Here is a 26,616-nt window from a genome sequence, read left to right as displayed (position 1 = left end):
ATTTATCTGCCTCTGATGGTGTATCATTTGCACATGCATGCTTAAAATTGCCATTAACGACAGCACTGTGCACTTGTGCGTACATACACACACACACACACACACAAAAGGCAACCCCGACGGGACCTTCTCACCCAGCTGATGCAACCCATCTGAAACTGACTGCAACACAAAAAGGTTATGCGAGTTGCCCATCACTGCTACGCCACCTGCACACGCTAAAACTCTATCTGGCAACAGAAGTGGCTTCTGAGCATATTGAGACAGCTCCATACAAATGTGGCCTTGCACACACATCGTGTTTGTGTGCACGATGGGCTAAATGAAAAGAGATGTGAATCTGAGTGATGTCCTCTTTTCTGAATCCTCATTTCCTTCTCTGATATCTCTACCTTATCCTCCGCACCCTCCCTCTGCCTCGCCCACCCTCCACGTTCTCTGTTCCCAATCAACCCATTCTGCCGTGTCTCATCCATCCTACCGGCCCTTTCCCTCTCATCGATCTGTATTAGAAACAGGATATGAGGAACTATACTATCTTATCACAGATCAGAGAATGAAGGAGAATGAGTGAGGGGGAATGGAGGATGGAGGACGGGAGAACATGTTGTGGAGGCCAAGAGACAAAATGGGAGAGAATGAGAGAAGAGCGGAAAAGGGATTCTTTTATCCGTCTACTGTTTCCAATGCAGGAGTGGTGAAGCACTGCGGGCCTAATTGGACTGACAATTGAGTCCTGATAAGACCCACACTAATGAATAAATGAATGAGAAAATAAATGAATCAAACCAGCCCTTGCACACTAATGTAAGCAATATGAACACACTCGGCTATGACGTCAAAGATGCTGCTAATTCAGAGCGTTGCGGGTTAAATGCTGTAATCATAGCATAGCATCTTTACCATGAAAACATACAGAAAAAGCAATTATTTCTGAAATAGTTCTCGGATAAACACTGATGGTGCAGTCATGGCAAGCTGTCTGTACAAGTCTGCTTTATATGTCTTGGACAAAGGAGATGACCGTTTATCCCTCAGGTGCAGATGGTGTAGCACCTTGTGATTGGTCTTGGCCATGCCCTGCCCTTTTTTGGACTGGCAGAGTGTGGTAAGAGTCTAACCTTTCTCAGTACGACAGGCCCTGCTGCTACGGACACACGCTCCATGTCTGATCCTTATGCCCAGGTTCCTGCATATCACCATATGCCCGACTTTTCGCCTTCACCTTTGCACAAACTCACACCAAATGCTTAAGGACACAAACACATGCACGCACACACACACACACACAGACACACACACACCTACTCATTGGCCCTGGCATGAGCGACACATCCTGACCTCTAGCTGTTCCACCTTGGGGAAGCAGAAGGGAAGCCACATGTAGAGGGAGAGGGGACTTTGGGGTCAAGGAGCTGGGCTTGGAAAGGAGCCACATTGTGAAAGCTGCAGGTCTGACACAATTACACAAAACAATTCCCGCCCTCGAGTATGCGACTGGCATTGTTAATCTTGTCTGAAAATTCTTGGTGGTTTTATATTATGGAAGCATGAAATGTAGAAAAAATATCACAGAGAAGAAAATCAGCATACTATTTCATAGCAATTTATAACCCACAAGGCATGCTTGGAATCCTGTGTCTGTAGTGTACATTGTGTACCGCTTATGTTACTTGGTTGGGTTATTTATTTTTGTTGCCATTTGTGAGTGGGGATCACACCATTGCAAGGACTGCTGGGTAAATTCCTGTTCGGGAATTTTGCGCATGGGCTTCCCAGCATGCCTTACAGGTTAGAAATGATAACAAAATGTAGTTTTGTATGCATATTATTGTGTGTCTCATAGAGGGCCATCTCAGTAACAGTCCGTTACCCAGTTACATTGTGTTATTTGGTGGGAGATGTTTGGTTTGATGACCTCCTGTTGAATTGTCTTAAGAGTGTCAAAATATACATTTTTATGGACGGTCCAATTACTTTTTCACCATTGATGTGTGGTCTGACAACGCAATCCCCACAAATAACGGGGATCTACTGCAACCTACAGCACGAGTGCATGATCTCATTTATGCCTGATGATTTATGGTGACTTTCCTAGCAGCAGGAAATGTGTCATTAAAAAGAACCATTTTGTGTCCTCATTAAACTCAGTGGGAACTCTTTCAAATTGACATGTCCTCTTTGGAGAAATTTGTGAACCTGTTTGACTATTCCCAGCCTGTGGCGATGAGATGTGATAATTATATGCGTGTGCTGTGGAACATTTGGGACAAGACACTTCTGAAAATAAAATAGAAAAAATACTTAGCATGACACACACAGGTGTCACACACTTTCAAAGCATGAAGAATGAGCAGAAAGTAATTGTGATCTGCATGGAATAGTAGGACAGTCATGATGGATTGAAAGTGGTCTGGTCTTACAGGGATGAAGGTCACACCTGATGACTGTGTGTGCGTGCTTGCGTGTGTGGCTTGTTTAATCAACAGACAAGGGCCCTGAGAGTAAGACTAAAAATATATATTGTGTGTGTATGTGCTCTCATTTATCAGTAGTGACAATACCATGTGGAACATGCCACAATGCGCTACAAATTCGACCATCACACGCTGATGTGGTGCATTTCCACAAAGGTGACACCCACGCCCGCTAGCAAGTTTACTCAGTGCAGTCAAGGGCGCACCTGTGACCATGCAGATGGGGACGACATTATTGGTATCCTTTAGTAAAAGAAAGAAAAACCCACAATTGTGACTGAAATAACTAAAAACTGACAAAAGTTAAATAATTAAAATAAAAAATTGAAAATGCAACTGCAATTTTTTAAAATTTTTTCTGTATTGTGACTTTTGTCAGCTTCCAATTATTTCAGTGATTCTTTTAAAAAAAATAAATTCTACAATTTTGACCATATTTGACATGACACTGATCTTTTATCTGAGGATCTAGCTAACTTCCTTCTTTCTTGGCTCTGTCAATTTTTCATCTTCATATCGCTTCACTCTTCTTCTGTCCTCATGGCCCTGCTGGCGTCCTACAAAGTCTCTTCGTTCCTTTCTTTCTCACTGTCACACTCCCTCTGTTCTGTGCTTGCTGTGATCAATTAGGCAACATTAGTCCCACTGATATTCCAGGCGACGTAACCTCAGGAGGCTGCATTATCCTTCATCTCTCCTCCCCTCAGTTTTATCCTCTTCACACCTGGCTATCTCCGTCACTCCTAAAACCAGACCCTGATCAGCTCGCATTCCATTATAGGGAACATTTTTTTCCAGCAAATTTCCACCTCCACCCCCACTGTCGAGTTTTTACCCTTGCCTCTTATGGCGCAGACAGTGACAGAGCAGCCTCGGCCCTTTTCCTCCCTCTGTCTCCAGTCATCTATCCTACCTTAGTCTGCCGCTTATATTTTGGCAACAAGGTGACAGTGACACATTCCCATTCTTCCCCTCTGCCCTCCCTGAACCAAACGCCATTACACCCTTGCATTTCTGCATCCCGGCAGTTTGTGACAGACCTACCCTTGCTCTGTATACCAGTCGTTCACCTGTATCCTAGCAACAACCTTCACTTTGGCTCTGGTGATCCATGCGGTGCAAGTACACCAAACAGTGGAGATATGACACTAAATATTCTAAAGCAACATGAACCACGGGGAGTGCAGCGTCTAGCGCTCCACATTTGTCTTCCATTATGAACTATGGTAACTTGAAAAAGTGTCAAATTATTCTCTTGTCAAATCATTCCTATCTCCATCTCTGTGCTTCTGTGAGATTGAAAAGTTCTGAAGCAGTAATTGTGGACTGGAAAAATAACAAGAAGAAATGCGAAGGCCAGCAACCGTCTCAAGGCAACACAATGAGAACCAAGTTACACATTTTGTGGTTTGTGCTGAGGGAAGGAGGACCCACACACAAACGCACAATCGCCAACAATGAAGAAAAGTGCTGTTCAGGCACATGTGTCCTGGTGTAATTTATGAAGGGGACTCCTGGGCAAGCACCTCAGAGGCGTCCTCTTCACGCTGCATGGCTCTGGGCGCTCTCCACAATCCTGCCTATGAGCATCATGCTCACACACAAAGACACACGCACATACAGAACAAAAACAATGTCGAAAATCCCCTTATGAGCAGTGAACTCTTTCGACTGAAACTCGCTGCACGATTACTACAACAAAAAGCTAGGTAAACACAAGGGTTTCAGGCTTGGCAGCTCTGTAACAGCTCTGTTCAGCTCAGACAAAACATCAAAACATTCCATTACAACAGCTGAAATGGGCCTTGTCGTTTTCCAAAGTAAAATAACAATGAGCTACATTTCAGTAGTGCTTAGCATGTTGAATTAGAACCAAATAGACAAGTATATTTTGGTAGGAAAACTGGTGCTTGAAATGCCATCAAAGAATTCTAGAAAACTCAACAATGCTTCCAATTTACAATCAGAGGAAAATATTCATTGTACTTTTCATATTTCTTGCCGGTAACCACATGCTCCTATTGCAGCACTTAAGACCTCTCTCTGTTGTGTACAAGAATACATTAAATTTACTTCCGCATGTAAGCCATCACAATAAATACAGAGAACAAGTTAGGTGCCTTGCTCAGTCATGAGTATGGGGAGAAGGAGGCAATGCTCAGTCTTTCACTGCTCCTACAACCATATGTTGGTCAGGGGGATGCAAGGCTATTCATAAAAACCATGGCTACACATACTGTGCATGAATGCATACATTAACATATGTACTGTATGTATCGGAAATGCATAAATACACACATGGCAGCAGCATTTGATATCCTCATCTGATAATTGATGAAATGAAATATTTGTTGATTAAAAACAAAACATTTGAATAATATAAAACTGAATATAATTAGTCCTTTTCTATCTCATAACAGGAAAATTCATGTTTTTTTCAGGAGCTGTCATTTTTGTCTTGTCTTTTTTCTGTCAAAGCTGCACGTGATTAGTCAAAATGTGTGTGCAGCGTGTATTGACACTAACTCGGAGGGAAAAGGAGGGGTTGCACACACAAGCAGGCTGCAAAGGTGAGGAAATGAGCAGCGGGAAATGTTTTGAATGTCAATCTTCAGTAAAGACGAGCAAACACTGTTACCTGGATATTGCTTTGTCTGTTAGTTTTGTACATTTGAATTTATATTTAATTGTGTAATGTTTTATTGATGTTGTGTTGTTTCACCGTAAATAGTTGGGTATTTACAAATAATACACACAATCAGATTGTTTGTTGTTGAGGATTTAAATTAAGCCATATAAAAAAATTGATATAATTGTATTTTTTTAATGTTAGAAAATAATTTTATTAATATTTTGTAAGAAATGAAAAAAATATATATATTTTTTTAAATTAAAAAAGCAGGCTCTTTCTAGTGAACCGATTCCAAAGAGTCGATTCTGTAAAAAGAGCCAAACTTTTCATCACTAACGCAGAAATGATATGCATTCTGGTAATACAACCGGTCGGTAAAATTACATTTTGCTTGCTTTGATCGAATGTTCACTTCAAGCATTAGATGGAGGTTTTACAATAGGCAGGTGGGGAGGAAGCCCCCGCCCACCCCAGCTGCACAGCTCCATATGTGGCTGTCCACTACAGTGTGACCGTGAAAAGCCCAGGAGAGAAAGGATCTGTCTTAATGCCAGGGGCAAGGGACCTTGATCTGCTCAGTAAGACTCTCAAGGGCACTCTGTGGGAAGAGGTGAAGTGCACACGCACACACACACACACACACACATACAAATGCAAGCTTGTACACACATACACACAGTTGCATTTTGGACAAATACATGGGAGGTACCGAGGGAACTCCACATGGATGGATGGACAGTGATGTATATATACGTACATAAATATATTCCACATACACCATATATCCAGATAAATAATGTAACACAGTCTAAATAAGTTATGACGATCAGGAGCGGGGTGAGGGGTGCGTGTTTCTGCTGATGTTACTTTTGCCATGACTGAATCCCTCCCTTCTCTGTTGACTCTTGTCTCTTGGGTAAGAGGCTAATCAAGGGCTTGGTGACGCATCTGCCTCCACCATCTAACACACACACACACACAGACACGCACATTTTGTCCGATTGTCTTGCTCTCACACACACTGACTCACACACATACATAATGATGTCCTGTGAATCAGGTCAAATAAGAATAACATCCATACCATCACACACATACACTATCTTCCATTCCAGTGACTTCTTGCAAGGGTTTTGCTTTACGTTGTAAAAATATACCCTGCTGCATCTGTTAGATGCAACGCTGGCTGATACAGATCACAGCATAGTTGGGAGGCAGAGAAATGCTGAATATGACAGTGTGAACACCATCCGTACTGTCGAACAGGTTTCTCTGCCAAGGGGACAGGAAGACTCGGGTTGACGAATGGGGTCATATGAGTAGTATGAGAAAAACCTGGCCTCAGCTAGACTTCAGACAGTGGATGGCTACAATGGAGTGGCTCAAGAAGAAGCTGCCAAGCCAGGTTCCAGACCTTAACCCTACAGACAATCTGTGAAGGGAGCTGAAACTTTGGATTTCCAAGAAACAGCCTCAAAATCTTCAGGACTTAGAAGATTTGTGCAACCCTGGTGAGCAACTACAACAAACATCTGACCTCTGTTTTTTGATTTTCTTCACCAAATACTATTACTAATACTGTAATATTTTGCTGTAAAATACTTGTTCTTCACATTCAAATACAAATTATTGTACCTGTATAACAATTATGTTTTTTTTTCAATATCCTGTCTCTCTCTGTTAAAACACAGCTACCAATACATACAATGGACTGTTCATGTATTTCTAAGGTGGTAAACTTTCATAATTATTGCTCCCGACTGCATGGCAAAAATGTAAAATTATACACCTGCAGGGTTACTTTTACTTGCACAATTCCCATATTTAATTCCTAATTTACATCAAATAAACAACACACGACTAACACTGAAAGACCAACTTCTTACCAATGAAGTAGGACAATAGGATGGCCAGTAGGGCGGCAGCAGCAATGGCCGTCACCGCTGCACACTTCCAGCTGCAGTACTTGGACGGCTTCTTTAGCTTGAAGGCTGAGCGAGAAAAGGTGTTTCTGGGTAGCAAACGAGGAGGCGGAGAATACACTGTTCCCGAGGTGAGAGGGTAGCCGGGAGAGGAGCTACTGAAAAGAGGGGTGGTCCCAGACGATGTCTTGAATAAGAAGTGCCTGAAGACAGAAAACAAGACAAGTTGTCAATGTCGATGTTAAGAAAGGTGTCACAAACATTCCGATTGCTCTAGGGCCACAACAAACATGAATATTGTTTGAAAATATATTTTGTGATGCATTTCGCCTAAAACCTCTTTTTTTTCAGTCATGGAAAAAAGAAGCCTCAGAAGATATGGAAAGAAGGTGCCTTTGCTTTTTACACAGAACCCAGCAAAGGCAACATATTGCTACAACTACTATGTGTGATTGCACACTAAGCTTGGATAGTTGGTCTAGTGCCATGACTTGGTCTTCAAGAACAGCAACCTGGAAAAATCCCAACATGTTTAAAAGACAAAAAAAACAACCTAAAAATTTTTCAGAGATTACACATATATGTAAAAAAAAACTGTTTTTTTGTCCCACGAGTGAGTAAAATACTGTACATACGTTTAAAGGACTAAATTGCCACTGTAGTGTTGGGGGCTGGGAAAGAAAACACTTCAAACTAAGATATATAACTAACTTTGAGGCAATGGGTCACATGTGTGCAATCCGTGCTCCAATGTCTCCCTTCCATGCCATATGAATTTGAAAATGCTTGAACTGATTGTGTCTCCGGTACAGCCTGTTCCAGTCCAAGGTCACCTTTGAACCTTCATCTACTGTTTTATTTCTCTTCAATTCCGTTGCTTTGCTTCTTTTCACACAATTTATAATGCTGTATCCCCGCTTTTGACGGCTGTGAAGGATCTTAGCTGTCCCTTTCTCCTGTTCTCATTGCCCCAGAGGGGTCAAGGCTCAGAAAGAGGATATAAGCAGAATCTAAACTATCATCCCTTGGCTCATATTGCCCATTATCCTCTGCTATTGCTGCACCTGCTCACACAGTGCACAGTTCTCACGTCATTCTTTACTCATTTCCTGTGCTATTATTTTTTTTCTTTATTCAATAGCAACGCGGAGCATCTTATTTCCCTTCTTTTGCATCCCTCATTCCCTTATGAAAGATTTCAATTTTCTTCTGCCTCTTTCTTTTGAGACTTTTCTACCTTTAATCGAGAAGGAACATTGTAGACATAGGAAGAGAATGAAAGACTGCTAGAAGGAACTGGAAGACATATTCCACAAGGACACAGGTGGACTAGGTTGCATCTCACTGTTGTCCATGTACAGAAGGTGAGGGAAGACCACAGACCACCTCAGGTCAATATGGTTTATTTGAGCAGGTGAGGTTATGCCAGCTACAAAGAAAGATTGAGAGAAACTGGATAATTATCAGACCTGCCAACACTGAAGACATTATGACTTGACCAATGATGGACCCATGTGAAACCAGGGTGGCTCTGCCTCAATGGTGATACCACCCAAACGAGCATCGCTGACAGGCAGAGGCCCCACTCCATTGTATCCTGATGATTGTCATTTCAAACCACTAAAGAGCTCCTGTCTTTACCTGCCTCCTCCTTTAGAGAATGAACAGATTGGATCTTGCACCGAGCTCTCGGACTAGAGCTGTCCTATCTAGTCTGATTGGTGTGTGTCCCACCCAGTCTTTGAGCATGAACTAATGAAGGCTGATGAGACACATCTTCTAAGATAACCTGAACAGTTACATTAACTGGTTACGTTAACGGATTGCAATTTAAAATATGCTTAGCAACACCCGACTGTGTGGTCTGTTGTATCCTTTTGATGTCTTTAATAACTGCTGTTTCATAACAGCCTGTCTGAACATGTGTCTGCTCATCGAAGAACAGTCAGTGGAAACAGGTGATGTGCTCAGAGCATGACGATGTGATGTGGGAGCAGCGTTCCACTCGCTATCAATTATTCATCCAGTCTCTTCTGTCTCTTGCTCTTTCATCACCACATGCTACTGATTGTTGGAATGGCATCCTGGTGGAGTCTTGACTTTTTGCTTCCTCCGTCCTCCCATTCTACCAGAAATGTAATCTGTGTCACAAGCTTGAGTAGAAGGCGCGTACACAAAGAAACATGAGGGTATTCTCTAAAAATAATAATTTCCTGGTGACAAAGTCTCCATTGTTAAAATGCATGCATGAGCTTACACACAACATAAGAGCCCCTGTGCATATAGTTTATGCACACATACACCAAGGTCATTCACTGTGCGCCTTTGCTTCAACTCATTTTCACCACCCATGACACTCCTGGCAATGATTAAACACAATGTGACTGATGTGGGTGACAGAAAGCAAATTGCTTGCATTCCACGTGAGACAATGAACAGAATATGGCGTGCATGCATTGAAAGCATTCTTTCCCTTTACTGCTTGCGTGTAGAGGGGCCGCTGTGCGCTTGGTGTGCGATGAAAATATGTCTACAAGCCACACTAATTACTACTAGGGATGGAAAGTGTCTAATGTACTCTAGGGAGGTAATTGACATTGATTTATGTTGCGAAGGACCATGACGGCGTTCTATCATAGCAGGCAGCTGGCAATCACAGCATTGTATCATTAAGCTGGCGTGTGCATGCGTATTGTGTGAGTTATGTGTGTGAGTGCTGAGGAATTGTCCTCTGTGGTCCAGCATGGAAACGTCACACATAATTAGAGAAAGCTGACACGGACCCCACTACTACCTCTTTTTCCTCCCGCACTGCTAGCAGCACAAAGAACGACTGCAACCCCGCTGCCGTGCATTCTATCCAACACAAGAAACACTCATGCACAAACACAGGGAGGAGGCAAGCACCTACTCACACACTGACACACATTTTCTCACAGAGGTTTCTTCCCACGCACCAATAATCAAAACTGATGTGGGTTTTCTTTTATGAGATTGCCCCATATGCGCTTGCAAACACTTAATTTGCATCCACATGGAGAAAAAATGAGAAGAATGGAGGACAGACAGGGGGCTGTAGATTAGAAGAAAGGAGGATGTATTTTCACTCTTTTGCAACCCCATTGAGAGAAAAGAGGACCTTGACAATTAACCGCAGAACAGAGAGCTTGCTGGGTAATTAGCAGGAAGTCAAAGCAAGCATTTCCCTTGAGCGAATGTGGACATACGTTTGCAAACACGCACACGCGTCTTTATTTCCCCAGCTCTAACAAACGTGGTTGATCAGGACAGCACTCGGGGAATCATCAGACGGACAACTCATAGGAAACAAAGTGCTCAAAGATGTTGCCACGAGAATTGTTTGTAACCACAATTGGGAAACGGTACAAAGCAGGCTAGATGGATGCAGAACAATGGACGTTCATCAGATACATGTTCTTCTGAAGAAGGACAAGGTTGTGTTGTGTTTTTTTATGGCTCAAATGTATCAAAGTCATATAATTTGTTGATAAATGCTGTGATATGTCCTGCTTCAAGACTTTGGAAGTACATTGTAGCACTGCACGATTAAAATGTGACACTAGACGGGCACTATACCTGGGATGATAATAACTGACATGATCACACATTAATTTATAAATAAATGAGCTTCATCATTTTGACGCCCTCTATTGACATGCCTCGTTTCTCGCCTCCAAACAGTCAGGAAGAGGCTTTCAGTACCTAGGTGTATTTATTCTATACAGTCTCAATGGGTGGAGGCGGGGATGCTAGTATACACACAGAGTGCAGAAGACTGTAACATAGTAGAAATTATATTAGTAGATTTCAATATACTGTCATATATATTTTTTTATTATACTTTTTTAAAAGTAAAGTTAAAATCGTGTCGTTCTCCTGGACCCAATCTCGTGTATCGTCTCCTCTCGTGAAGTGAGTGTCCGATGATCCCCCTACTATTTAATAATACAGTTGTAATAATGTGTAATAATAATGATGGTGCCTTAGCAGTGCACAATAAGAAAGCCTCCATTTTGACAGCATTTTTGTTGGATGTGTCTGCAGGGAGTTAACCTATGACCTTCTGCTCTTCCAAGCCAAGTCTTTATGTCTGGAACCATTGCACCTCCAGGGTTTTGAACACCTCTGCTGAATGATGCTCAATGCATGTGTAATATTTATATCATTTTTATACAATCTACAGAATGTGTTACCTCTGTAAGATATGTAAGTTTGTTGGAGAATTGATAGCTATTTCACACCGTGCTGGTTGGATATGAATGTTTTCTCTGTAACCGCTCCTTCTTATTCACCCCCTGTAGTTTCCACAGGTTGCATCTCCAAATCTGTTCCCGCAGTAATGCATTTGAAAGTAACCTAGCCGCTCCCCCCTCCACCTTCTGCAGCTCCTTCCAGATAAATTGAGATGCTGCACCCATCACATTCATCATATTTCTCCCCTTGAGTTGTGGCTCATGGAGGAGTAAGCAGGGGAATGTACTGAGAATATAGCATGAGACCAAAAACTCAGCTTCCCAAGGGAGGGACATACAGGAAATTGGGTGTTTTATTGTAAAACACTAACAAATATATGAATGTACACCACATGTACACCAACTTTTACACTCTTGCCAGAAATACATACACAATGTCAATAACTATCTATAATTAATTATGCCACACCAGTAAAAAAATAAATAAATAATCCAAGAATGCCACATCTTCCTTTTTATCTTCTCCCTCACACTCCCCAAACAATCTCCTTCACTTGCCATCTCTCTTTATTTGTCTCCCTATCTATCGCTCCCTCCTCTACCGTAAACTACTTTCCATTTCCTTACCTCTCGCCCTCTTCCAGGTTATATTTCTATGCTAGATCACCTCTCTCCCCTCATCTGTTTCGATCTCTCGCTTCCTCTGCCAGTCATCCAGACCCAGGGGTGTTCTTCGGTGATCAATCTTCATCCTCTCAGAGCTGTCACACTATAGGGTCAAGCCAAACACACAAATGTGCACACACACCGTTGCAACAACGGGTGGATGACAAATGCCAAGATTTACATACCATGCCAATGAGGAGAGTTTGCATTCAGGGACACATGCCTGGATACAAATAAACACACAAAGGCACCCACATGCATCTTCATTACCTTATAGTTGCTTTATTGTAATCAGATATGTTTCATCAGTACTCAAATTTTGCTAGATTCTTAACCAGTTACAGTATGTTATCCACTAACTCTGTCCGGGCTTGGCCACCACTATTCCCAGTAAGATGGCCTCAATTTCAGTCATTTGTACTCCTCGGGCCTCCTATGGTCTCTCAGGCAAATACCACATGACCAAACAGTGGCACTGAATGTTTGGATCACATTTTGTAACCGAGTTCTCAACAACAATAAAGCATCATAAGATTAGTCAGTCTCTTTTTTGACACAACATTTTTTTGAATTTTTTGCCATTTCCAGTTTTCCCTATTCCCAAAAGAAAAAAAAAATCAGACGTTGGAAATTGACATTTTACGATCATAAGCAGGCCCAATGTTAACATTTGTGTACAATTGTCCTGCTGAAAACAGTTTGAATGGCACGGTTTCACTTTTACAGCGTTTCAAACATACATTAATGAATAAATCAAACTGTTTTTTGGTTGAGAACGGCCTATTATAAGTAAAAAAAAGATGCATATTTAAGCTAATGTTGCATATTTGTTGCCTGAATTAAGCAATTTCAGGCCTAAAATTATATAAACAAACTAAAATACAAATAAAAGGCATTCAAAAGATGCCAAGATGTTGATGAAATGTAGTATTCTATATTGGCCATTAGGTGTCAATAGTGTAATTTTCGCTCTAGGATCAGACATGATCACCAGAACAATAGGGTTTTATTGCAGGTTTGAATGATCTTTTACAATTACCTTGTTACCTGTTGCTGCTGTGACCCACGGCAAGATGAAACTAAACTCCGAAACCCCTATGTAACTTCCTGTCTGCCATTCATTCTGCTCCCATAAGGAACACATTTACAGTAGCACACACTAAGCTTGTTGCTGTCTAGAGGGCTCTGGTAATGTCACAAAACAAAGAGTCATAACCAGGTTTTGGAAGCGCTAACTACAAAAATATTCAATTTATATAGAAGCATCCTACTTCGTGGAAATTTACTTAATTCGTTCCAGACCTAACCAAAATTAACAAGGGATTACTGTAGCTGTTAATATGGGTCACTTGGAAATACATGTAAATAATTTGACACAGGCAATAGATCTAGTTAAATCTGTGAATCCAGCCTAAAATTTTACCTGTAAACAAACAGACAATGTCAAAAAGAAATGAATTTGCTCATCATTATCATAATCATCACAGATTGAGAGTAAATCTGCTCCGCAGCAGATGTTTCCAATATTTTACCATTTTCATGTAACTAAATAAGATCTAATAACCAAAATCACACCGAACAGATGCAGTGCTGTTCTACATCACTGCAACTAATAAGCAGAACAGTGACAATCAAAGCTGAGCATTCATTATTGTTAGAGTTTACTCCATTGTGCAAGTCTGCTTAAAGTTGTGGTGGGTAAGCGTGTATTGGTGAGGGCAATTGCTATTGGTTAACAAATGTCACTGCAAATGGTCCCTGCTCAAAGCTGTAGCTACACAGGGCTTTCCTCTAGTCCACATGTACGCATGCATCAGTACAGGCTGAGCATAAAGTTGCGATCAGTGAAGCTGAATTAAACATAGCCAGGCCTCATTAATGTTGCAAAGGGCCAGCACACTGGGGAACACATCCGAAACCATCAGAGCTGGAAGCCCCAGTGCTCAGCAGGAGAAACACAACTACAGCTTACAGAGTAAACGCTCAAAAACGTGCACATGCTAGCGAGCATATATGCAGCGTCCCTATCACCACGTGCCTCATGAACTTCAATGCTCTGCATCAAGGCGCTGTTTGCCCTGCATGTGGAAAAGAGGTACGGCTGTGTGGATGGTTTCCTCCCGTTTCTCAAGATGAAGAGGAGGAAATGGTCAGAGGTTGTCTGCATTAATAACACGTTGTTGATACTGCTCTTATTCATGTTTGATGGACGAGCCTTGGTGGTATGCTGGTCATTTTTTCATCATAATTTAATCATCATGGCGCTCACACGGGCATCTGTGTCACTGTTTCTGTCAACTTCAAAAAAATAAGCAAGGAGAAAAATCTCTCACCTTGTTTCTAGTGGGACGTTACTGTTGAGCACCCAGCTGTCTTGAAGCTGCACAGACTCTGGTGTGGTGGGTCCGTCTCCGGTGCCCGTGGTGGGGGCATGAATGGGGTTCCGTCCTCTCAGGGTGTTTCTGTTCAAACTGTTTGCAGACTGGTGCGACAAGGTGTGATGGTTGTGTGGCGGGGGCAGTGGAGGCCTTAGTTTGGACTGGGTGTGGTGGTTTGCCACCCCTGGAAGAGAACAATAAAAACAATTATTGAAAGGAAATGAAAGGAAAGTTTAGGACACGAGTGTCCAAATCTTTTTTGGTGAGACAAAAAAAGGTTTTTAATTTTACAGATAGAACATTCCTGATTCCCCGGCCCACACTTGGACATCCCTCGGGGAAGTGGGAATACAATTAGTATGCATGCAGTAGATGCACGCCCATAAAAATGTCTATTTTGGACATACAGCTTGCTCCCTGTCGCCATCCAAACCCTTCTGCTAGCTTGATGTTCTCCTCTCATTTTGGAGCATTTACAGTAAGAGTGATTGTTGTAATTAGGAGATTACTCACCACCAATGAATCATAATGTAAGATGATTGATAAACATGTAATCAGTCATGTTGTAGAAATTATACATACATTTCACTTTTACATCTCAAAACAACTATGCTGTGTTCAAGGACCACAACAAATGCTTGACAAAAAAAAAGCATTATCAGTGAAGCATACAAACATTTAAAAAATGCAGTGGTATATGTATGTTGTAGATTTTACTTCAATTATCACATAAAATTATTACCGATTAAGGGTGAATGAGATGTGCTTTCAACTGAAAAAAAAAAAACAAAAACGCTTTTTTGTGGATAATTAAAGCAAATAATAATATATTTTTTATTTTTTTTAGGGCAGTAAATGCTGAATCACGAATGTGCGGGGATCCACTGTAAAATCTGAGCCAAAGGAAGCCAGCAGTCATTCCCACTTCATCATCAGCAATCATTCTGTCAAAGCAGGTGTCATATTTTGTAAAAGGTGGAAATTCAAATTGAAATTTTCAGCCAAACAGACATGAATCAAGTCCCCATTGCATTTGTCCATTTTCATTTTAGCAAATCTATAATGTCACGGCAGAGCCAAACTGTGCATGTGTGTGTCCGCATGTGTTTGTGCGAGCAATATCAGAGCACTCAGCGCAGCATGCACCCTCATCCTTTGCTCTCAGACTTAGGGGAACATGTCAGAATCCAATACCGGCCCTTCCAGCACTGAGCTAATGGACTGTTGAGTGAGCGAGCTGGAAAAACAAACCCAGATGACCCAGACACGAAGACCCATTCACACATCCCATTCCTGTCTCAGGCTATGTGCGTGTGCATTTGTGCATAAAAATCAATAAATCTGTACTATACAGTAATATACACAGGCTCAAAAAAGTATGTGCACTCACATTCTCTTCGTACATACACACACAGCCAAACAACGGCAACTACTCCCTCATTTATTGTGTAGCCTGGGTAGGTAAGTTGGAATTAACACCTCAATTCTGACACAATTGGCTATGCACACCAACCTTCCACACGCATTGTTTTATTTGCTTTTTACACACCTGGCAAACACATTCTCTTTGTTTGCATTTCCAAGTGATGATCAAAAGACAGAGCAGGTTCATACAGTCGACACCCAGATTGAAGTGGCATTAGACAAAAGCTTGTGTAATGCTGCACAATCACATATGGTCTCTTGTAGTTTTCATCTCTTCTTGAATCTGATAAGGGGTGAGCAGATATGAATTGGCTCTTGGCTGCGTCTGCTTGGATATTTGTTACTTGTAATTCTTCATAGATGGGCATTTAGAGCATGGAAGTGAGCTTCTTTGGACTCCAGCTGCTTGGAAGGTGACCTGTTTCCTCCGCCACGGGGATGCAGGTGTCACCCACATGGTGCTGAGGAACAGATGCTCGTGAAAGGAGAGAGGGAAGGAAGGAGACTAAGAAGATGGAGGAGGTCTGACCTCTCCCTCTCAAAAGAGACACAAAACATCTGTTTGTGCATGCAAAGATCGTCTTGGGAGAAAAAACACACATCCAAAGTCGCATACACTCGCTTATACAAACAGCACCTTGAAAAACACAGATGATACTCTTGCATCTTACATGCAGAGAGTGTAAATTGTCACTAAAGTAGACAGAGTTTTATTTCTTGTCCTCTCCTTGTCCTACTCTGTCTTATATCTTTCTGAGTAGTGGTTCACTTGTTGTTGGCGTCCTTTACTGAGTTGTAAAGCGGCCAGAGATAAAGCTTGTTTACGAAAAACCTTTTATGAGTAAATTTGATGACTTTGCCTCCCTACAACAGCACTAAAAATGTGAGATAGCACCTTCAACACAAATATTTTATAATATTTGGAAGCAAGAAAAAAATATATGTTCAGGCACAGACAAAAAGTCCCAAAAGTGCAAAAATAATGTATTCCCTGGCTTGCTCTCTATTTAAATGTGCGTATACAAATGCATGTGTTGCTCTCTGTTCACCTTCCTGCCATGAATATTGAGCATAGTTTTGGAATCTAGATTTTAAATTTGCATAAATATTGTATGGGACACCATGTTTGGAGCAAGAGCACATGTTTGGCAGAGCTACTGTTACATATGGTATAAATAACATGCAAACACGTTGACATTTTGAGATGGAAACTAAAATTTAGAGCACTGACAGCAACACAATGATTAACAAAACAAAAGCAGGAGTCCTGTCCTGTGACTAGGCATTTCATTTGAGCAAGCATTTTAATTGAAGGACAAGCAGCATAGAACATTTTGGATGGTGCAGTAATGCTGCCTCTGTCCACCAGAGGGAACCAGAGGAGCCCAAAGGGAAGCTGACGTCATTGCAGCACCCTCAGATTGTGTTGCTCAGATGCAATGCATTATGAGATTTTTGTATTGGTACATGTTAGTATATTTGTCAGGTAGTTGTTGCTGTGTGATGAGATTAGCATTCATAGTGAGATAACATTGTGAGTGTGACTGTTATATTGCTATATACAGTCATACCTATTATCCATAGGTATAAATATGAGTGTGAATCGTTTGTCTATATGTGCCCTGCGATTGGCTGGTAACCAGTCCAGGGTGTACTGCGACTCTCGCCCGAAGACAGCTATGATGCTCCAACATACTCTTGACCCTTGCGAGGATAAGCAGCATAGAAGATGGATGGATAGGATGGCTGTTTTACATTGCATTCCCTTTTGTTGGGCATAGGCTTTTCAATTAAGAAACAACTACACAAGACAAATACTTTATTGATCCCATAAGAACTAATCCAAGATTCTTGAACAGGTGAGTTAAACAAGGTGTGACTGTTTTTACTAAACGAACATTACACAAATTGCTCATTGGCAATGAGTTGCACTTGTTTTATTGATGTATCATAATTAGACGGGGCGGACTTACCATTAGGCAGACACATGCAATTACTTAGGGTCCCGCGATTTCCACAGGGGCCCACCAACATCTCACAAAAGCTGATTATTGATTCTTTGATTTAAAGTACATATAAGTGTTTATTGTATTTATTTAGTTTATTTTGAATGCTCCCCTTCTCTTTTCATGCAATGGACTATTCCATGTTACTGTGCATGTGCAAAGTCTGGAAGATGGGAGCAAAACAAACTTGTCAACGCAGAGTTTCCCCAGTGGAGTGGAGAAAAGGAGAAGCTGAGAACAAACAGGTTTTATCCAAACTACGGAAGGTGTCAACTATTTTTACAGTCACAACAAAGTAGACACACAAGGGCAGCAGCACCGCTACTGTGACTGTCAGCTGGGTATGCCGTAGTTTTAGGGATGAAGCTGAGCGAGACGCTTTTCATCACATAGATGTGAGAATATTGAAACTTTATCTAACACAGGAAATATAATTTCCCTCACATTCACATTTGTTAGTCGATGATAAACAATAGTTAAAATTGTTTTTAGCCATCCATTCTACCCAATGTCACACTGCCTCTAATGTTACCATGGCTTTAAACTCCACAGGCACAGTGCAGTAGATTTATGATCAGACATGAGTTGCTTCGTCCCCACAGAAATTAATAGACATTCAATCAATACAAATTTGATAGGAAAGGTTGAGGCAAGTCAGTCTGAGTAACTTTTGGTCCTTGAATGTTATTTTCATGAATGGGAATAAAAAAAAATGTGCTTGACTGATGACCAGTTCAGGGTGTACCCCGCCTCTCACCCGAAGTCAGCCGGGATAGGCTCCAGCATACCCATGCAAAGACTGAAGACTGGATTTTATTGATGTTTGATGGACAAGCCTTAGTGGTGTGCTGATAATTTTTTTTCATCAAGGTGCTCACATAGGTATGCGTGAACCAATCAGTTTTGTTTTTAATTTCCATTGATGAAAAAAAATACAATGACCAAAAGTTTGATTTTCTTTATGTTGCCCATGTAAGACAGCTGAAAAGAACATCCTTTTGATTAACAACCGGAGCAGAAACAGTACACAGTAACGAGTATGCTTGGAGTAAATGGGTCCAATAAAATAAAACTAGCGGGCCTATCCATTTGAAGTGTCTACTTACTAAAGTACAAGCCACCGCTAGGCTAATCGGTTGTTTTACCAAGAAGCCAGGTTGATAAAAGACAAAACATGGTGAGCAAGCAGGGCAATTAGGTAGCATATAGATCTCATTTTATTTCTCTGTCGTATCTCCCTTTGTTTCCTCCCCCTTTCACTCACTGGATAAACAGCGAGTGTGCACATACAGTATTTTCCCAACAATCGCAGTTGAGTTTTCAGTCTCAACAATAGCTCAGAGCCCCTATGACTGTTGCTGTGGCCTGACCCAGTTTATTTTGTCCAAAGTCCCTGGCGCCAAAAGAAAGGGACTAGAGCTGTAAACCGTAGGGTTCGGCTCCGGCTAATCCCTGAAAGTTCATTATATCCCCCAATTCAAAGGACGCTCATTCAGTGCAGTGGCACATTTAGCGAACCTGCCTCCTATAAGGAACGCAGTGCACACACACATCATGCAGAGGCAGGGCTCGCCACACCAGATTAATCTCACAGTGTACGGGTCTGTGTGCGTGTGTGTGTGTGTGTGTGCGTGTGTGTGTGTGTGTGATGCGTGGCCAACTGGCAGCAGCAACCGGCTGAGGAGGTTTGTTTTGCAGTCCCGGATAGGCAAAGTGTTTATTGACGTTTTCTGTGGTTAACAGAGAAAAGTTGCTGGGTAGGATATATGTGTGTGTGTGTGTGTGTTTGTGTGTGTGCGTGTGTGCGTGTATGCGCAGGACAGAGATTTCCATTCAGCATTTAAAAAGGATCATTGCAAGTTTCTGCCCCTCCGCCAATTCACTGCCTACCCTCTCTCCGTCTTTCTTTATCTCTTTAACTCATTTGTCGTATTTCTACTGTTTCAATTTAATGAAAAAATAATGCTCATTGTTTGGAATGCATGTTTTCTCTGAGCTAATTGCTATGCTCACCATGTCTTCTGGTGGCATATTCCCATGTGCTGTTAGCTCAGGTCCTTTGTCTCAGCATATCGCACCCTCTCTACTTGTCATTCTTCCCAGAGGCAAGGGAAGGAGAACCCGTGGAAAAATCTAGTCCCACACACAGACCGCATACCAACGCATGCAGCATCATTTGCACACTTTTTTAACGTATGGAAAACACAGACAAAAGAGATGTTAAATCTCTAAAGTCGAAGACCTCCGAGGTTGTACAGTTTAGAATTAGACCACCATTTGTGGGAAATATGCTTCTAAAGTTGTGCAAAACAGAGTTCAAAGCACCGTCATGCACGAGACATCAGCATATCTCACGGGAGCTCAGTTCAACGAACAACAAAGAATTAACTATGTGCATGTGTTTTGTTTTTTCCTTTGGTTTTTTTGTGTCTTTTTTGCAACAGATATTATTTAAAAGAGAATGATGATACGACATTCACCAGAAGAGACTCACATTCAAAGCAGACACTCTATAAGCTAGTTGTTTTATTTTTCCCTTATAAACCTTAAAAGGTTTTATATAATTCGTAATGTATATTTTCTTTTTTAAATGTAATATTTCTGCCTACATAGTTTATTTTATTTAGACAAATGATGTTTGTATGCATTTTAGGTATTTTTCCTTTTTAAAATAGTATTATTGTTTTTATTGACTATTGCTGTTTCCGTTATTTATTTTATGCGGGAAAATTATCTTTTTTTTGTATTGATTATTTAGGGATCCATTATTTATTTGCAAATCTTCACAATGGGACCATGTCATTGAATTATTTCAATATTGACAGTGATTAAATGTCATGTTAAGTAAATGTTATATATATTTATACATAACTCTAGCTAGCTACCACCGATACAAAGTACACCCAGTGACACCGAGGCAAAGAATAGTTGACCAAAGATAGGTTTATCGGCGTACGGTAATAACATGTTTTTTGCAGAAATTGGCCTATATTGATCAGAGAATCCCTAATTATATATATTCAGAGCATTCAGAACTCAAAGAGTTTTCACTGTATATCACGCTGGCATGCAGACACACAAACACATTGAGACTCAACACACCGCCTCTGCCTTGGCTAGTCATCTCTGTCTAATTAGGAGGCAATAATCCGCTAGAGAAGAGTCATCACATTTAGCCAAAAACTAACTATGTGCACAAATGCATGTGTGCATTTCACCTAAACTCACAAGCATTTGCATATAAATACGCTCATCCTTTTACAAAAATGTCAACCTGACATAATCACTATTAGGAAAGACAACATTTGTGCAGTAGAAGAGAATGCGCCTTTGTTTTTCCCTTTGTTTCTGTAGATTTGTTTCAACAAAGCCATCAAACATTTATTGCATTAGCAGTGACTTGAGGTGGCTTCCCTGGCAGCAGAAAGATAGCCACTTTCGGGCTAAAAATATCTTAGCTTCCCCCATGCATAATGAATGGCTGGAGACAGCGCTAACGTTAGCTCTTTCCAGGAGTGATCTGCTATGCTCCGTTTGGCCGTCTCAGCTCTCCTGGCGTTCTGGGGAAATGTTCCCAGACAGGTGCTCTGAGCCAGATATTATTCCCATATAAACATTCGCAAACCCAATTCCCAGCCAATCCCCGGCAACAGCGTTCCGTTCCATTCAGCTGTCATGCTTGACTAAGAACACAAGTCATGTCTGTCCACCTGTTAGCTTTGGTAATGGCAGACTACTTTGCAGGCGTACACACACACACACACGCACACACACATACATAAACAGCATGCAGCTTCCGTCAGGATTATCTCGCTGTGGTCAGTTTCTGCTTGGCTTGGTCAAGCTCATTTCCTTCTCAGCGTTCGCTCGACATGACCACCCAGATACAGTATGCTCACAGACACGCTCACATATGCATGCAGACATGTAGTGGTCCAAACAAACTTGTTGAAGAATATTATACTTAATTGCAGACATTTTCTTGTCCTTCGACACGGCAAGGTTTGTATAAGAAGTGCCACTCTGTCCCTCAGAATCCTTTATGACTGCCTTTATACACCCATAGCCAGTATGCATTCATTAGAGTGTCAGCTTTGACTGGAAAATGTGGCAATTTTGTCTGAATATTGTCCTCCCCTCACCCTCTTAATACACATCAACTGAGCCTTTTTTAATTCACAATGCCCTTTTAACTGTTTCTTGGACTCCTGTAGCTTCATTACCCTTTGGTTACTTTGTGCATCTATTTTTACTTGGGCTCATGAAAAAAAAAATCCCCTCAGTGTTTTATTTTTTTTCATGGAAGATGTCTCATTAAGCAACTTCATAAGTTTGTCGCTCGAGCTCACCGCCTCTGTGTGTACATGCTCTGCCGAGATTTGAAAGAGGCCCCCGGAACAGAAAGTGTGGGTGTATGAGAACAACAGCGAGAGATTGAGAGAGTGCCTGTGAGCCTCACTTTCCCTCTTTGCCACAGTCTGCCATTAGGGTGTCAGTGGCAGAGTGAATTTATTTGCTGTGCGGTTACTGGGCTAATGATTGATGTTGCCCCTGCAAATAGTAAACCAATTAGAAGCCTGATGTAACGTCATTTTAAAAGCCTCCTAATCACGTTCTTCTTGAACCGGGGACCCGGGCCTTCCCTAATGAAGATTTATACTGGATCAAAGGAGAGCCTAACGCCATTAACAATAGATTGTATTCCACCAAAAATCACATTAGGACTTTCCCTTTCCCTCCCATCAGGCCTCCGCTAAATATATCTGCTGATTACAAGTGCAGAGAAGCTCAGAGGAAAGGAGAAACAGGAGTGTTGAGACAAAAGAGGACAGAAAGACAGAGTTGGCCCACCGTAACTAATAGTTGAAACAAACGTGAGTGCTGAGAAATGTCACTGCAGTTGTCTAAGTGGTTATGAGGGAAATAAATGGCTGCACGGCGCTCATACCTGCACACAGGGCCATTAGGAGCCACTAAGAGAATTTCCATCAAAGATAACGAAAGCTTCAAGCTGGCAAAACAAACTTACTCTACTTTTCTGATACGCAGCCAATTTACGTTCATTCATCACGCAACACCAGTGTACTTTGTGCAGGATTATTAATATTATTAATGTCGTCAGATTTCCAGTGTTTGTGAATGCACCTTTCTCCTTGTCTGTGTGTTTGGTGGATAACGATGAAGCATTATGTTGCTCGTGTGGAAAGAAATGGAGAAACATTTGCAAGTTTACTGCACACTGGTGTTGCCGTTTTAAGGTCGGCAATAAAGTTACAAAAGTTCAGTCTGGACGTTGCATTACTTCTTATACATTACCTGCACAATATCACCTTCCAACACTTGCAATTAGCTATTTGGTTTGGCACCAAAGCTAATATGATAGCTAGTTTGGGTACGCATCCCTATCCAGAAGTACTACATTTAAAACATGTTTTTTTTAGTATCTTGGACAAATTTTTGAGTTTTTTGAGTGTATGTCAAAGTGCATTATGAGAAAATTACCACACCCAGGATGCTGCTGCCGGAGTCCTGACTGGAACCAGAAAATATGACCATATCATACCGTACCATACCATACTGTATCAGTCCAGTACTCAGATCTCTACACTGGCTTCCTGTCGCTCAGAGAATAGACTTTACAACAGCTCTACTCGTGTCCAAGCTTTTCATGGTCTTGTGCCAAAGTATATCTCTGACATAAACCACCTCAGACTCTGAGAAGCTCAGGTAGCAGTTTTCTGCGGGCGCCCAGAGTCAGAACTAAACACGGTGAGGCTGCATTTCCTGCCAAAATCTGGGATAGTCTTCTAGAAGATGTGCGACAATCTTCAACCTTGGCAATGTTCAAATGCATATGGCAACTGAAAGTATTTCATCTGCACTCTTCATTTTTTCCCTTTGTTTTATGGAATAATCTATTGAATTTTATTTAATGATTTAGAATGATTCTATGATCTTACCCTTCTTTTCTGTAAAGCACTTTGAATTACCTTGTGTTGGAATGGTGCTCTATAAATAAACGTGCCTTGCCTTTGTGTACAACAAAGAAAACGATTAGAGGAATTTGTCATATATTATAAAAATTACAATACATCACAATTTTAAAAGGCAGGACGGTAATGCAAAGCCATAGACAGCAAATGAAGACATCAGGACCTAATGCAAAACTACATTATGTGATGGATGATGTGAATGGAAGAACGGAAAGGTGGATGAGTGGGTAGTTTTCTTACCCGTGGAGGACGGCTGGGCCCGCAGCAAATATGAATCATCCGGGTGAGGCTCCAAGTGAGAATGGGTGGAGTTTTTCTCCAGGAGAGGCACCTGGCACTCCCTGATGGGTGGAGAAGGGCCGGGGGATGGGTGGTGTGGGGCGGACGAAGAGGACGGGAGGGACGGAGGGAGCAAGGAGGAGGAAGAGGTTGGAGGCAGTGGGCGACCTGGAAGATGGAGGGAGAGAAAGGAGGGAGCGTGAACGTTAGACAAAACAGATGGTAATGACAGACAGTGAAACACTGATGTCGTGGGCCTGTTTTAAGGAAGCGCATTTGTGGATATATCCAAACATCTTTGCAAAATAACATACGATTTTTCAAAATCAATAACACAATGTGTTTCAGTGGGGGGGGGGGGGGGATCTCACAAGGACTATGTGTTTGTTAGCTCAAATGAAAACTGTTTACAGTGCGACATCTCGGAGACTAAAACTCACAATCTGTGTGAATAAATCCAAAACAACCAGCTTAGCTGGATTCCAGGAAATACTTTTTTAAAAAAATATTTATTTTAAGTGTTTTGTGTTTTGTGTTATGTATCGTTTCCTGTGGTTAAATATATTTCACATTCCATATGATTCAAATTTAGACACACCCTATGGAATGGATTCATAAAGAAAACGAATGTTCCGCTGTATTACAAACTAACTGCAATAGAAATGAACCCTAAGGTTCATTTTACAACAGTTTAAAACCTTTTTAATTAGTGACTTATGGCTTCAACTTTTAAATTATCAAAGGAGTCATGAGCTATTTCTTCTTCCGTGGTCTCGCTGGAATGCAATAATGGGATTTGGTTTTTGTGAGGGGCTATATCCATTTTACAATCATCCTCTACATGGGTACCACGCAAGAAAGTTAACACTCTTTAAATAGGAGGAGCAGTGGGACAATCGGACACAATCAGGCTGCCCCATACACCAGAGAGACTAAAGACGGATGGAAAGAAATCATTCTACTCTCCAAAGGCTTGAAAATCAAGGACAAAGACAAATCTAATAAATTCTATTTAGAGACAGCTCAAAATGTAGAATAATTATGTCTGCCATATTTGTCGCTCAATCAATCAACAATACAGTAAGAATGAGGCCACTGAGTTCAGTCAATCCACTCAAGAACTCAGGTTATTATCATCACTAATTAACAGTCAAGCAAAGACACTAAGGATAATCATTCATTTTCTCCTGAACGTACAAATGAGTTTTCTTTTAACTGCTTTACAAATACACGTTCCTATAACATGTTGTTCGTCACCATCCTGAGCCGTACACACGGCGGAGAAGAATAGTTTTCCAAACACTTCAACCATTCATCTTCTCTTGCCATTTCACAATACACGGAGAAGTAACAATGCGTGTTTAGTCACTTAGTTTGTCACTTCTTTCATTGCACACTTATTTTTCTTCTCTAACAGAAAGAAGAGAATAGAGCCAGACCTTGACAGAAAAAGCAACATTCCATATTTACTATCGGTCATCATTTTCTTTCCTTTTACAGTCGAACCTTGGTTTTCAAGCGCCTCTGTTTTTGTATGATTCAGGTTCGGAAAAAACACGTGCAAACATTTTGCCACAGTATCGTACAATATTTCGCATAACAAATGGCTGTATTTTACCCTTTGGTACATTGAATTTGTGGTATTAATAAGGTAATTAAGCATTGGTTGTTTATTAGCCATCTTGGCTCAAGCACCCAACACCAAATGCTGCAATTCTTAGTTTTTTCAAATACTAATGTATCCTGTAAAGCATATTTCATTTGGTAAGTTCAACTGACAATGTTACACAAACTAGTTTGCCACATCTGCTTACTTTTTGAAACAAATTCATTACAAACAACAAGGTAACACTGTATTTTCTTCTGGAAAGCGACATTTTGGCTTCCAGTGTCTCCTTTGGGAACACACCCCGTCGATTTGAAATAAAAATTGATACATGATAATATTTATTTATTTATCTGTACAAACCACTGTATGGGTTACTGGCACCAGCATTGTTGAAGCACAAATAAAGACCTGCCGACCTTGATGAGATTTAATAATTATTTCCCTCTACCTGTCATGTCCTCCTGACACCTCACCTGCAGGATGACAATCTCACTTTTTGAGAAACACTGATTTAAGAAAATGATTTACTGTCTCTAAAAGCAGTGATTCAGCTTTTTGTATGTGGCTGTGCATTGTAGTATCATAAAATCGTTGTAATGGGAATCAGAAGTGGGTATTGTTTAAGAAACAAGTTGGACAAAGCTGCATCAATGCAAGGTCCATCAATCAATACAGGTGCCATGATGGCTCGATAGAGATACACTATATTTGGTAGAAGAGGAGGCAGAGTGATGCCCTGTCCTGCTGCCCAAACTGCTTCAGCTTAGAGCTTTGTGTCATGGAAACCGGAGCTTGCATCGATCCACAGCTTGGTGTTAACTGCACCCAAGAGAGGCCAGCCTTGTCCTCTATATACGTAGGTATGCATCTGCGCATGTGCATGTACGTGCATCCAAGTGTGTATTTGCATGTGTGTGTGTGTGTGTGTGTGTGTGTGCGCATCCGGTCAATCTCATCAGTGCAAACTGAGAAAAAAAATGGATTAACAATGGCAAAGCAAACACTGTGGTGGACA

The 26,616-nt window shown here is 41.2% G+C and overlaps 1 protein-coding gene across 16 annotated transcripts in view; it reads right to left on the bottom strand.

Moving 5' to 3' along the window:
- The window catches only part of tenm2a (teneurin transmembrane protein 2a), a 186,028-nt gene that overhangs the window by 39,922 nt on the left and 119,490 nt on the right, over window positions 1–26,616 (bottom strand). For 12 of the 16 annotated variants that reach the window (XM_058063578.2, XM_058063577.2, XM_058063582.2 and 9 more), the window contains 3 exons: window positions 23,954–24,160; window positions 14,245–14,473; window positions 6,996–7,234 (listed from right to left, as the gene is read on the bottom strand). In XM_058063578.2, the coding sequence (XP_057919561.2) occupies window positions 6,996–7,234; window positions 14,245–14,473; window positions 23,954–24,160 (675 nt within the window). The remainder of the gene's footprint in view (window positions 1–6,995; window positions 7,235–14,244; window positions 14,474–23,953; window positions 24,161–26,616) is intronic. The other 4 variants (XM_058063591.2, XM_058063592.2, XM_058063593.2 and 1 more) reach the window with 1 other exon arrangement.

Source organism: Doryrhamphus excisus, linkage group LG22 (assembly GCF_037039965.1).
Source record: "Doryrhamphus excisus strain RoL-2023G ecotype Guam linkage group LG22, RoL_Dexc_Guam_v1.1, whole genome shotgun sequence".
NCBI classification, from domain to species: Eukaryota; Metazoa; Chordata; class Actinopteri; order Syngnathiformes; family Syngnathidae; genus Doryrhamphus; species Doryrhamphus excisus.
The sequence above is the reverse complement of the archived record's forward strand: the minus strand, read 5'-3'. Positions and strand labels throughout refer to the sequence as shown.